Source organism: Rhea americana, unplaced genomic scaffold (assembly GCF_003343005.1).
Source record: "Rhea americana isolate MKP2758 unplaced genomic scaffold, rheAme1 scaffold_35, whole genome shotgun sequence".
Classification (NCBI taxonomy): domain Eukaryota; kingdom Metazoa; phylum Chordata; class Aves; order Rheiformes; family Rheidae; genus Rhea; species Rhea americana.
Genome location: NW_028186479.1, coordinates 4,332,847 through 4,347,130, shown reverse-complemented (window position 1 = coordinate 4,347,130; position 14,284 = coordinate 4,332,847). Strand labels below are relative to the sequence as shown.

At 39.3% G+C, this 14,284-nt stretch overlaps 2 protein-coding genes and 1 long non-coding RNA gene across 4 annotated transcripts in view; 1 reads left to right on the top strand and 2 right to left on the bottom strand.

Moving 5' to 3' along the window:
* The window catches only part of LOC146591997 (uncharacterized), an 8,573-nt gene extending 3,665 nt beyond the window's left edge, over positions 1-4,908 (bottom strand). Inside the window, exon 1 of the long non-coding RNA XR_014896686.1 lies at positions 4,648-4,908. This is a non-coding gene — a long non-coding RNA (uncharacterized LOC146591997). The remainder of the gene's footprint in view (positions 1-4,647) is intronic.
* The window catches only part of SH3BP5 (SH3 domain binding protein 5), an 86,493-nt gene extending 72,400 nt beyond the window's left edge, over positions 1-14,093 (bottom strand). The window contains exons 1-4 of the mRNA XM_085311847.1: positions 13,945-14,093; positions 12,627-12,802; positions 12,154-12,532; positions 11,354-11,488 (exon numbers count right to left, since the gene is read on the bottom strand). Coding sequence (XP_085167973.1) covers positions 11,354-11,488; positions 12,154-12,435 — 417 coding nt within the window. The 5' untranslated portion in view covers positions 12,436-12,532; positions 12,627-12,802; positions 13,945-14,093. The remainder of the gene's footprint in view (positions 1-11,353; positions 11,489-12,153; positions 12,533-12,626; positions 12,803-13,944) is intronic.
* Positions 14,044-14,284, top strand: part of EAF1 (ELL associated factor 1) — a 20,767-nt gene continuing 20,526 nt past the window's right edge. For both annotated transcript variants that reach the window (XR_014896695.1, XM_085311846.1), the window contains exon 1: positions 14,044-14,190. Coding sequence is in view for 1 of the 2 variants with exons in the window: in XM_085311846.1 (XP_085167972.1) it covers positions 14,088-14,190 (103 nt within the window). In the remaining variant the exon portion in view is untranslated. The remainder of the gene's footprint in view (positions 14,191-14,284) is intronic.

The following is a 14,284-nucleotide window of genomic DNA, read 5'->3' as shown; positions in this document are numbered from 1 at the left end:
ATTAATCTTTGGACTTTTATTGCAGTACTACAAAATGCTGCCTGCCATTGCATTTCCTGCCAACAGACAGGCTGGCCTGGCACATGAACAAGCTATATTGCTGCTAGCACTCATGAAGTCCTGCTCTTTCAGTTCCTCAGCAAAACTGCAGGAACAAGCTATTTAGTCATTGACAAGAAGCTTTTCTTTTATGGAAGTACTAACATTAAGATTTGTTATGGCCAACAAAATCATTAAACCTCACTGATCTACTATTGCTGACCAAAACTGCACAGCTCCCACACATAAGACATTTATATGAATGGATGAAGTACAAACTATGCATTATGAAATGGAAGTAAAAGCTCTTGGTACCAACTGACAAGTGTACCCCATCTCTGGTGGGCTTTGGGAAACTAGGTTTTAGCTCAGTTGGTTAGAGCATAGTGATGCTAATGCCAAGGTCATAGGTTCAATCCCCATACAGGCTGAGGGTTGGACTAGATGATCTTCAGAGGTCTCTTCCAACCTTGCCATTTTATGAACTACCTTGCCCTGCTTCAAAAGATAAATGTGGTAGAGCCTGCTTGTGATAGAGCAGACTCTTTCCTTTGAAGTTGTGCTATGTTCCTTTAAAACCTTTTATTTCTATGTTCCTTTAAAACCTTTTATTTAGTGGGTTGGAAAGGGTCTCTTGAGTAGCAGGGTAGGCTAGTATTTACCAGTATATTTTGTATAGAAGAAAGTCTGTTTGGAAGAGGAAGGATTTTTAGTATTTCTCAAATACACACTGGCTCTTTATCAGTCTGATTGTTTCAGGAAGTTTTATTTCAAAGTGGGATCTCCTCCGTTCTGAGCTTTACTCTCAGATCTCACAGGCTTTCTCYTGGCCTCTATGGCCAGTGTCGTCTCAGAGAAGTACAAATCTGTTATTCCTGCTCTAAGTTTACTAGATTCTACAGATGCTGGAAACTGGAGCTGAAGTTGATAGGMTACATCCAGCTTGTATGAGGATGAGACAGTGTAGATACACCAGGGCGGGGACTCTGAAAARCACTGACATGATTGTGAAGCATAAATCTTGTTACAAGTCAAAGGAGAAAAACAAACCTGGATTTCTATTTTTCAGTCAYACAGGTGCTTTGCAAAACCTTTCACTTAACATATCCTAGAAGCATACATTTAGTTACAATTGCATCTCTGKCCAAGACTTCCAAAAGCAACCAAATTTGCCGAGGATGAAACCTAACACTTGCTGGAGACAGGGGTAATATCTCCAACCTAGAACCATTTAAGTAGAGGTAAACAATATTACTAATCCCTTGAAAAATCATGCACGTTTCCTTGTGCCCTTGACTCCCTTAATTTCACAGCAGCAGTATTTTCTCCCTACCGTAAACATAATGAATGGTGTCAGTAGTAGACAGTGCTTGGTTCAGCATGGGAAGTGGGGTCGAAAAGAGCTCTCTAATGAAACATCTTACCTGGCTAATGGTGTYTATCTTTTCAAGCGATGCCTCTGTGTACCTCCCCACACTAAAGGCTTGCCATCTGCCTCGCTCTAATAAATGAACTCACATTACAAAGTGCAAACATAGTCATATCCTGAACCTACTGCACTCCAGAGGCCCACATCTTTTTGTCGACTGTACAATCAATAAACATTTGCTCCCAAATGTTTAAAATSACTTATGATCTTTCTTCATAAGAACAGCACAACCAGCTAAAAATTCATCATAGCTACGCTACAGGAGGTAAAAAAATCTATAAACAAAGACTTTCCTATTTTTACTAACCATATCATCACACACCTTTCCAATACAAAATTGAGCTTCCTAGAATGCCTTGCRTGTACTACTAATATTGCACATAATAAGATGATGCCTTTCTCCCTGTTTGTATCATTAGTCCAGTTTTAGAAGCTGTGGCTATCATCTTCCCCAAATTTCACCTTTTACACGAACAATTATTTTTTAATTGCATGTCAGCCCTGGCCTGTGAAACTAAGAAAACTTTTTTTCCAGAAACTTAAACAGACCTTTTTTTCCTTCATATATCAATTCTAACACTGATTGCTTCCCCAGCTTTCAAACAACTCTTCCAATAAAACTCTTTTTAATTGGTAGTTTGTATCTCCTAATATGTCCAGATCTATAAACTGTACAAAACAACTGAAAAAGTCTGTTCAGCCTATAAATCACCTTTCGGAGTCTATAGACCAATTTCCTTCTATAAGACAAAAGCTATTTCTTTTCCAGCTGGCTACTGATGCTTATAGATGCTTAGCTTGAGTCAGTGAGATTTTCAGGTATAGCTTTTATAGCACATTGTTTCATACAAATTACACACATTCAACCATGGGGATAGTGTTGTATTAACTACTTAAATATTATGCCTTGAGAATACAAGGAACCTTCAGATATCTATCAGTAATCCAGAAACACTTTTTAGCTATCAAAGAAAACGTGTAGTCTGCTGTGGTGCCATTACCTTCCCTTTAAAGTTCAAGTAGATTTTTTTCATTAGCCCTATTTTCTAAGGAAACAAGGCTTATCCATGTATAYAGCATATGTATAATATGTGTGGGGATTTCTGTTTGGTCTTAGGTTGTTTTTGAACACATCAACCAAATGTGACAGAACARTAAAGGATACAAAATGGCAGAAGACTCAAAGGCATTACATTCTTGTTAATTCTGATTAAAATAGCCAAAAAGAGAAAACAGACCTTATTAATGCTCTTACTRAGGGAGCAGCTGCCACATGAACATAATCTCTTACGACTCGCTCTCCAATTCCAGTAGGAAACAGAGAATCCCGTAGAGGAGAGTGACATTTAGGATTCCCTAACTACAAGAGAAGTTTTGACCAGAGTGCCCACTTTATTAAACATCAGAGAATCTAATCTCTGGTACACCAAATCATAAAAAGCATYAGGCTTTCTTAATTCCACTGCTATTTATTTGCTTCTATTCTAACTATTGCTCAGAACAAAGTGGTAGCATGAAGTAACTTACTGGCTATATTTATGCTTGCCAGACAGAGCAGCTAGTTCAGCTTATAGGAGACAGGAAGTTCTTATACAGACAATTAAATCAGCCCCCACTGATTGACAAGAACTTAAATCAAAGAACAAATCAACACACTCACCACAACAATGGTATAGGCACTGACTTGTGCAAGGTATGATTCAGTACATGTGTTTGTTGTTGTTTTTGTTGTTGGTTTTGGTGCTTTTGACACTATTTACCCCAATTACAAGGTCTTCCTAAGGACAATGTTTCAGGTGAGGGTTCCAGGTACTGAAGTCTGCAAATGCTGAAGGACTGGGGGGGGGGAGTACATCCACTTTACTCAGCACTACAACAGCCCCATGTATCCCATCAGTTCCTGTGTCTCACATGATAATGCAAAGCCTCCTTAAAGCTCACTCAACTCCCTCAAACTTTACACAGAGTTCACAGAAGCAGAGGCACAGAGGCCTATTAAGCCTTCACAACCATTCACCACAACACAACCTCTGCCTTCTGTTAACTGTAGCTGAAAGGCTTTCTGGTGCAGAGGTAATGCAAGCCACTTTATTTTCAAGATCTGACTGAAAATGAGACTGAATGAGAAAAAAAAAATTATAAATGCTGCTGCTCTCCCTTGTGTTGCCACACAAAAACAACAAYAGGTCCTCAAGCAGAAACAGACAGGAACACTGATGCTACAACTATAAAAATGTATATTATTGTACAGGCAATATTTAGTCCAGTGCAAAAAAAAAAAAAGAATCAATTGCTGTCTGTAGCTAAGTAAAAAAACCCTAAGTAAGGGTTGACTCAAATCTTCCGATTAATTTATTTTACTACTTGCCTACATTTCTCAGTGCACTTGCCTTCGCATATGCTGCCAGTCGTATGCTAAACTGATAGGGAGCCCATGCAAGACAGTCCTTCAGGCTCATTTATATGCTATATGCTGTGTACTCTAAAAGGACCAAGCATCCAGCCCTGCAAGGTGCTCAGTGCTGCAGGGCTGAAACTCTAAAATTAAAAGAGCTCAGGCAACATGCACTGGTCTWCCTTCATGCACATTTACTGAGGGAAGCCACAAAATCATTGTTGCTCAGATCATAACAATGCTATCACTCTGTTATACTCCTTTTTAATATATTTTTTCCATTTACTGTAAACACTACCAGACATTTATYACTAGTATGGCAGAAAGTGCTAACAGCTTGCACGGCAGGGGGTCAAGAATTTATAAGTCCCCAGGATGATCCTCYCCATGAAGAAGAAGAGATGTCATGTAATAACCATCCTCAAAGAGCTGTTAGGGGAATTGTRTGGCTTAATCTTTTTTTTTTCCTTTGAGGCCAAAGTTTAATGAAACGAACACAATAAATCCAGCTTTAGGGCTCATGGTACCAAATCAAAAAAAGCTGTGGTGCCCCAACACAATGCAATGATCTGCTGCAAACTTGTTTAGAAACATATCAGCTGTGTAACATCCCTCACAGCTCCAATTTTTTCGCAAAATTCTGACTGGTTAACTTTGYATTAGTAGACTTTATGCTGCTTAAGTTAACGTTCATTTCCCTCTAAGCACACTAGTATAAGACTGATGTAAAAATCCAGTTCCACRTGTAATGGCTAGTTTGTTGTACACATAGGCAAACACTCACCTCTTCTACATCAGATTTGTATGASTGAGACATCTAGCAACACACAGGTCCAGTAGAACAACAGCCTGAGTCATGCAGTCACACAGTAATTTAGCCTGGAAGAGATCAAATCATAGCAATTCTCGAGCAGGTTGCTCAGGGCCTTGCCCAGGCAACTTCTGAATATTTCCAAGGAGGAAGGTTCCACAGCCTCTCTGGGCCCCTGAGCCAGTTTCGGACCCGCCTCGCAGAGAATTTTTTTTTCCTAATATCTAATTGGGATTTCCCTTGTTGCAACTTGTGTAAATTATACAAGATCAGCGTAGTCCATTATATGAGTCACCAGATACTTCCAAGCTTCCTCTGTTGCCTAGCAGCTGTGCAAAATGCAGAYTGAAGATCCAGGCATGTTTTCGAGATCATAACATCCAAGGACAAAAAATGACTTCTGCAGTAGAAAGTGCCAGGGCCACGGCTGCTGAAGGAAGAGGACCAAGTTCCTTCAAGCAGTCACGTTTTTGAGAGGGATGGCATCAATACAGCTGCTTTTTGCAATAGGAACAGTAAAGACCAACACTTTCCCTCACAGTGATGCACAAGAAAATCAAGACCTCTACTAAGGGAAGTGGAAGCTGAATACACTTAACATAAAAGAAAATACATCTGACTCTCTAATTTCATTTCCAAGTGGGAAACTGCCTCTCAAAGCTTCAACTAATTCTGCTCAGCAAATGAAGAACATCTGAAATTATTAAGGAATAACGACAGCCTGATCCTTTAATAGCTTCCTTCAAGTATGAAATCAAATAAATAAGGATTATATTTAAAATATAAACATGTGTAAGCATACCTAAATGCTGAACACATTAAAAAGATACCAATTATTAAAATACAAAAATAGCTTATATAACACCACTCAATGAGTATCATTCCTGTGTCGGAGAAATTATATTCAGAAGTCCTATGAAAGTAGACAAAATAYTGCAAGTTTGACAAGCCTACAGTAAACACTGGTGAAAAGAAACACAGGATATATATTTTAAATAGTTTTTAATAAAAATGAAAACAATAATTATGCCAGTAGCAAGTTAAAAAACAGTGCTTAAAATTAACCATATTTAGTCTGCCTTACCTGATCCTCCAACAGTGCTGTCCAAGATTTACTTTAAGAATAGGAATACAGACACTCAATAGGTTGCCTGCCTCACGAAACCATCTTAAAATTGAATTAACATAAATATTTCRTATCTGAGGATGAAAACCAATAAGAGGTACTAGATGCAGCCATTTCCAGTTTACCAAATACAGAAGAGCACAGCCAGGGTAAAACAACATGTCAGCTTCCATTTTAAACAAGCAGTGTTATTGCTAGTCAGCAAGAATGTCTGCTTTAGCAAAAGGCTTCCGAAATTTGCTTTGAAGAAACACTCTTGGAACACACAAGCCTTCTTTCCTATTCACAGTTTCTCGCTGCACATATTCATTGACCACTTGCTCATATCCCTCAGTCTTAAAGAGCTGAGATAAGAACTCTAAAAAAGAGTTAAAAAAAAAAAAGAGAGAGAAAAATGTAAGATTGTGTTTAAGCTGTTTTTAAAATACTAGTCAGCATTTACATAAGCATATGTTCTTGTGTATTTAAAATTTGCCACATCTCTTATTTTTAGTAAGCCTTCTCATTCCCCCGTGACCAACTTCAGAGCATTTTCACTTTGTGCAGCTGGTCTTCACAACTCAATACATCACTTCTTTCAAATATTTCAAAGGCAAACCAGCCTTGTATTGCATCACTGTATGAGGGAGAGTATGGAGCTTTGCATACCATAGCTTAACAGAAGAAGGGAAAGAATGGCAAACTGGATGTGATGGTACCTAGCCTACACTATGTCAAACTGAACATATTTTCTATAAACAAAAAAAATCTCACTAATGGTACATCTCTCTTATGGAAGGCAGAAGGGCCTCACAAACAGACCTAGGGAACGGAGGGGGTTGTCCATGCTATTGACTTGTCATRTTAATTATAAGTCATTACCTTTCCCTTCCCTGTTCCTTGTTTCATTTAGTTTGGGAGTAACTCTACAGCAAATTTAAGCCACTCAAAACTCATGCTACCTGATTTAAAAAAAAAAAGTCTCACAATTTTTTTCAAATTTCAGGTGGATCAACTCACTGAAATGGCCGATTTTGTGATTATCGGCATGCCAAAACCAGAAGATGAGATGTGCTGGGGAGGTGAGAAAAGATCACCCAGTCTGATGACCGTACAAGCATACATCCACTTCAGCCTGCCACAAAACCACATGTGTAGATTGTAAACTCTGTGGGATTCAGGTACACTGACGCGTACACATCAGCGAAATACAAACACATTGAATTTGAYTGTGCAGCTACTGAAATCTCATTGTGAGGAAGCTGCACATATTTCATGACACAGAACTACAAATAAGCATYCCTCCATAATTGAAGATTATTTCAAAGAGTGGGAGATGTGATTCTTTTCCATGGCAAAAGATCAGTATTGTCATCTGAGGCCGGACATACTATAAATAGGCATCATTCAAATCATCCTATTCAGCAATTACTTGGTACACTTGTGTAGTGCTCTTGCTAAAAAAAACAAAAAATAGCACTAATAGCAAACAGCAGGAACAATGGGAGGTCATAGTTCTAGTGACAAAAGAGTTCTCAAGTATTAAGCAATATTTATTTGATACTAACCGAAATGAAGTCAATCATAATGGATTAAAAATAGAAGCAGAGGTGGTCCATGAGACAGTCACAGACCAGTCTAAGGCAAAAAAATTGCCAGCATCAGGAGTGTAAGACTAATTCTCTCTCTTCTCCTCCCTTTCTTTTTTCCTCTTMCAGCCACAATTCTTCTCTCAAATCAAACAAATTTCTCATTCAGAAATAATTCTAACATACACAATATATTTTAAAATTTCACAGCAACACCAGTCTCCTACTTCTTCCCTTCTTCATCCATTCTGTTTGTAAGAGCTAACTGTTTAAATAGAACTAAAAATCGCTCAACAAATAATAGTTCTAGAAATGCTTCAATGAAGCTATAGAACAGACTACATTATCTTAATTTCATCATTATCCTATGAAGAACAGAAAGAGCTTGGACATGATTAATGCTTTTTATATATTAGAAGCAATTAGGTAGTACATTATGTTATAAAATACGAACATTTACTTGGCTCCAAAAATTGGTCTCCTCGGTAGCTGTGTTTTACATTACAGGAAGAACAAAAAGCCCCACAGAAACAAACACAGAGTTCTTATTGCACAGTACCCTGTAACTGATATGGAGAAGTAATATTTCACTGAAGTTTAGCATTAAGAATGGGAGTTAGGAGACAAGAGCTATAATCACAGTTCATTGTGAGAATCTAAGCAAATTCCTTCATGTCTACATGCTTCAATTTTCCCACCAGTAAACTGCAACARTTATCTTCTTTCCTAAAGCATTCTGAACACTGAATGAAAAGTCATTCACTTAGTATGTGAATAGTATGTCACTGTATCACATAGAAATGCTTTTTACATCATCCTTACAAAAAGACGAAGAAAGTAGAAAGCGATAGCAGCTAGTCAGCACTCTCTCAGCAGGATCTGTGCACAAGTTTCTCAGCACTCTAGATATGATCTGCTTTAAAAGTCATGGACTTCATCAGTACACCCTCATCTTGCATGCCAGGAATAACCTTGCAAAAGAGGACAGTGGCAAGATAACCGCTTAGGTGCTTGATGAAGCTGATCACTTACCAAGTATTTTTCTTTTTCCTTTAGATAATTAATCTGAATGAAATACAGGAAGTTCAAAAATCACTGCTCTTGTCACGTAATGGCATTTAAAGAAGCTTCTGTACAAGTAAGAGCTCCTAAAGTCCTGTCAGTCTTATAAATAAACTCCCAGAAGAAGAGGGCAAATTAAATACACTAAGATTTAACAGTTCATCCATGTAAAATAAAACTTCCACAGGCATGATAGCAATTTTCTGAAGTAAGTTTAAACAGAAGATCAACAGTAAAGACAACAATCCACAATACGCCTTACCTTCAGCAAAAAAATATGATCTTGTCCCATCTTGTCTAACATAAAAGTTTTCTCCAAGCTTGCTGCCAGATTTAAACCTTAGCATTGCATGGTCATACAGCCCATAGTCTCTGAACAAGACACACTTGCCTGGTTTTAAKACCTGTTACATAAGACACATACATTACAAGGTAAATGGATTTTGCCATATTATCTATCTATATATACATATATAAAWATAGATACACATGCATACATAGAACTAAGATAAGGTATCCTAACACATAAGAAATACAAAAGGAACAGTTCCAGGAAAAACGGTCGCAGATTGGGATTTTTTGTTGCTCTTTCGTAAAGAAATCAATCTACAAAGAGTTTAAGATTTAGAAAATGTAGTCAGTAGCCATGTTGACTTTACATATTTCATGTACACAACTCTCCCCCCTCCACAAATACCAGATGTATTCTTCAGAGGAGAAAAGGAATATTTGCAACTTACAAATATGTGCAGAAACCCGTATGTGAGTTAAATGAGTCAGGAACCTCCACAAAAAAAAAAAAAAAAAAAAAAAAAAACAGTAATCAGCCTTTTCGTGTGCATGAGCTAAGAACCAATCCTGACTTTGGAAAACTGCTGGAGGTATATTAAAATCTGACATTCTTTTTTACAAACTACTGATGATAAATGAACAAGATATCTTATAATATAAAAACTCCAATACACATACAACATATRCACACATACAACATGTATATAAAAAAAAAAGTTGACTATGTCCCTCTACAGTCAATATGACAGGCTCATCTCAGGGAAATTCAGAGTAACCACAATTTGAGTGGTTTAAAYTACCCTTTGGAGGGGCCTCTGTCTATCAGCTACAAAGGCAGCCCAGGAATGCAASTATCGCTAGGTTAGTGTTAGTATCTGTGAATACTCCATTTCTAAATCACACAGATCAAATGTGTTTAATAATAAAATTCTACTTGCAAGTCATTGTGGCTCTAGAAGTCACTTTTGATTCACTTTCATTCATATCTTACARACATAGACATTTCCGTAATCTGAAAATATTATTTGTAGTGTACAACTAGCAGCAAATTCATCCGTTCAAGATACCGTTTTAATTTGTTCATGACATGTATTAGTCAATTTAAACAACCCTCATAATACCAAAAGCTAGCTAAATACTTCCATGGAATAGAGTGTTAATTAAAGAATATCATTAAAAGCAGTGTTATTTTTTTCAAAACAAAATTGTACTTTCAAGCCAAAAAGGAAAAGAAAAAGTGCTTTAAAGGTTGTAAAATCAGCTGTTCGTACCTACCTTGTAAATATTCTTCAAGACAAGGTGCATTTTGTCAGGATGAATGGCAGAGAGCACAAATATAAGTGTGACAACATCCACAGAATCTGCTGGTATATTTTCTGTAAGATCATCTTTAGTAAGATCACACTGGAACACTTTACATCTTTCAGTACTGTATAAGGAATTTTTCTACAGAAAATAAAAGAATATGCTTTACCTGAAAATTAGCAGTACTTGTTATCTAAAAAATAAGATTGAAAACTTGTGAAACTAATTAGCAGAGCAAGACAAAACAGGTGACAAAAGAATATTAACTTCTGATAGGTGATTAATGCAATATGAAATTCTTTGCTGGGCACTATAATAGTGGAAAAAGAAGGTCTGTTCTCAGGAATTTGAAAAGGAATATATGTTAAGACACAAYTCAAATATCATACCATTTCTGTTTTACAACTGCTTCTAGTCTTTAAAAATACAAAAATATCATTAATAGAAATTCTCTATTACAACGGGATCAAAGCACAGCTCTTCAGCAACAAGTAGCTCGTAAACAGTTCAAGCAACCTGCAGCTTGGCACTTCTAGCAGTTTCTTCTTTTTTTCTTTTTTCTGGATACAAGAAAACCTGGTTCTGGAAACAAAGTCCAGCAAGAGCTGTAGAGGCAGACACCACCAAGCCAACCAAAAACGAGCGTTATACATTCAGCCCAAGTTCATCTGGTAGTATATCTGTGGCAGTCCAGGGAGCTGCTTTCCCCTTTTTGTGATCCACTCACGTGTTTCTTTCCACTGTCTGGGTGAGATACGCAATATGCATCTTGTGGTTCTCAGCCATAAATGTCTCGTAAGAGAATGCTTTCAAATTAAAGAYAGATAAAAATCTACCTCTGATTATAAATTTAACAAACCAGGATAATTCTAAAGTTCAGTGTCCCCATTAACCTCACTGGCAGAATTGCTTTGGATTGCAGCACTCTTCAGCAGTGAGTTAAGTATAAACATAACCTATTTCTGATCAGTTTCCAAATTTTATTGTCAATGAACTTTCATATCCTTGTCCTCAAGATTATCGTTGGGACTCCCTCTACCCCACAAACATCAAGGAGAAACTTCCCCCCCAAGAAAACAAAGTCTTCACAGAACATTCAGGTAAAGTAACTCACATATGCTSCTACTACAATTCCATGCTCAAAAATCAGGTCTTGAACAATGACTCAGCTTCTTTCAGTGGAAGCCCCCCTGAAATCGATCTGTCCCTGTTCTTTGACAAATGCTGGTCTACTCTTCTTGAGAAAGGAAGGCAAGTCCCTCACTCCAGTCATAAATTCATAAGCTTCTAAAGACATGCTAAAAGAAGTACTGAATATCACACCAACCTTCACGTACTCAACAGCTCTAGGAGAGAAATCACAAGCATATGCAAAAATATTCAGATCCTCTTCTAGGAGTGGAAACAAGCAGTTCCCAACCCCACAGCCTGCTTCTAGAATGGTCAGCTTCTGATCCTCAAACTGGGGAGAAGAAATGCAAGATAGAGCCCATCACTTTTGTTTTCCTCACAATACATGCATAGTGTTCAATCAGCATTTTAAAAGCAAAAATCAGTGTTAACTACAACTGATTCAAAAACTGAAGTAACTATCCATCTGTAATCTGACACTACRAAACAGGAATTTTACTTTGTGCAAAATCACACATCTTTTTGGAACTTCTTAGTATTTCTTTAGTCATCCACCTACTTAATTAACAGATTGTTGTACCATCGCTGTCTTGTGTCTCATTCAGACAGAATGAGCAACAGATGCATCTGACTATTCCCCTTGAGGATATTTTGCAATTAGCCTGTAATTCTGGATGTTTTCTTTAAAATAGTGTTTTAAGTGCTGCAACTTGCATCTGAACATGTCACATCACAGAGAGACAAGTTGTCTATTTAGCACATAAAATAAATATTCTAGATTTGATTCTCCATATATAACATGAAATAATTATACACTGAAACTAAACTGATTCTGAGGAGGTATCTCTGACATTAAAAGAGACCACGCTACACAAGGTACTACACACTTAAGATGTGAGAGCTCTCACCTTTATGGCTTTGTCAGAAATACTATTAACTCATTTCTAAACAATGGATCACATCTCTTTACTAATAGATAAGGTGTATACAGCTCACCTCCCGACATGCCTTTAATTCTTGAAACTCTCTGGTTGTCCAATGTCTGTCTTTGAAGAAGTTGGTGCTGTTTCTTTTGTAAAATAGATCCCAGTTCTTCTGTGCCTCTTTCTCTAGCTTTAGCTGTTTGAAATCAGTCACCAAAATGSTATTTTTTGCCAGTCTCTCAGCTTCTTCTGGGCTAAGGATCCTTGCACTATGGCCTTTTTTTTGGAAAGCATCATCTTCAGCAGATGTAGTTATTAAATTTAAGCAATCAGCCGATGTGTTTTCATGGAACATCTTAGAGTCTTTCACAGAGATATGAATACCAAAGACCTACAGTGAGGTTTTTTTAGCAGATGTTTCCATCACCTAATTTAGGTAAATAACCAAGGATCTAGAAGCATCAAAAGAAGAGGGTTACCATGTGCACTTTTTGAGGTTTTATGGTGATCTGCCCTACACAACACACTGCAAACCACCAGACTTACCTCTCTTTATTTTCAGAAATCCTCTGTCGAAGCTAACCATTGGGTAAAACATCACACCGATCTCAAAGTTGAGGAACATAGCAGACAAATTCTGCTGGTCTTCCACACACATCACAGAAAACTGCCCAACCAGAGAATGATGATGCAGCTCTATGCTTATTTTCACTAAAACATGACTAGAAAGGAAAACACAGGTTTTGCAACTCCAGTTAGTAACACCTCAGAAAACTCACAGCTGAAGAGCAGGTGGCAAATCTTTTCAGACTCCCATTTCAGTTGATAAATCACACCATATTAACATTTTTCCTGYGCTCACACTACTTCCACTGCCTCTTCCTGAGGATTCACAGCAGTTTGAACAATCACAGCTATGTTTTTTTCAGAAGTTAACAAAAACGAAGAAATGAAAACAGTTCCACAAAGGCCAGGAAAGGATCCAAACCCTTTCCCAGGCGTTAAACTAGCTCTGTCCTCTGCCTTGCCACAAACACCCAGACCCTGAAGGATGGCAAGCGTGAATTAAATCCTGCATGGCCCAATAGCTCCCCTGAAACTCCTGGTAGGCAAAACGTGCCACCCACATCCATCGGTGACCAGGACTGGGCAGCAGCACCGCTTCCCCAAAATGGAAAGGAAAAAAGAAAACAACAAATTCTACTCTACAGCAAAAAAATATAAATGAATAAAATATTTTATCTCTTTTCTCTTACGCAGTACAAATGTAATGCTGCGAACACAAACGTGAAACACAGAGRTGTGAATGGTACAAAACACAGAACTGCCCATGTTTCTCCCCGCTTCRCAGGAGCCAGACCACTTGCCCCTTTCCTCCAGGAAGGATGGGAATGGTTACTGGGAAGAGGCTCCTTTGGAGAGGAAAAATCCCCTACAGATATAGCAACACCCTCAAAATACACAGTATTTTAAATTTAAAGAGGGAGAGGTACATCCACAGAAAAAAACAAACAGCAAAAAAAATCAGCAAACTATATCGCTGGTGCACTACAAGGCCGGGGGGGAAGACATTTTTTTCATAAGACAAGCTGGGGGAGGGAGAGGAGGGTGAATTAACCGCGTAAACTGCCCCTGCTACAYGTGGGAAACACCCGGTGTTAGAAAATAATAATAAAAGTTAAGCCAGCACGGTGATAATGGCGGGCTCAGGCCTGCGCTCAGGCGTTTCCACAGGCCGCCGCCGCCGCCGCCACACCCCCCCCTCCATCAGCAGCCGTTAACGCCGTTAGCGCCGCGCAGCCCCCACCCCCCCCCGAGCCGCGGTATTGGGGGGGGGGGGAGAGGGTCCCGCCGCGGCTCCCACCTGCGCCCTGCGGGGGGCGGCGCGGTTTGGCGGCTGCTCTCGGCCCCCGGAAGGGCGCGGGGCGGCGGCGGCGCGCGCAGCGGGCGGAGGAAGGGGGAAGGGAAGGGAGCGGCCGCGGCGGGGACGGCGGCGGCGGCGGGGCCATGAACGGCGCGGCGAACCCGCTGCTGGACAAGGAGGAGCACCCGCTGCAGCTGGGCGAGAGCTTCGAGCGGCGGCCCAAGGCCTCCTTCCACACCATCCGCTGTGAGCGCCCCGCGCCGCGCCCCTCGCCCCAGGGCCTGCTCCCCCCTGCCCTCCGCCGCCTCCTCAGCGCCTGTTCCCGCCCTTGCTGCCCCCC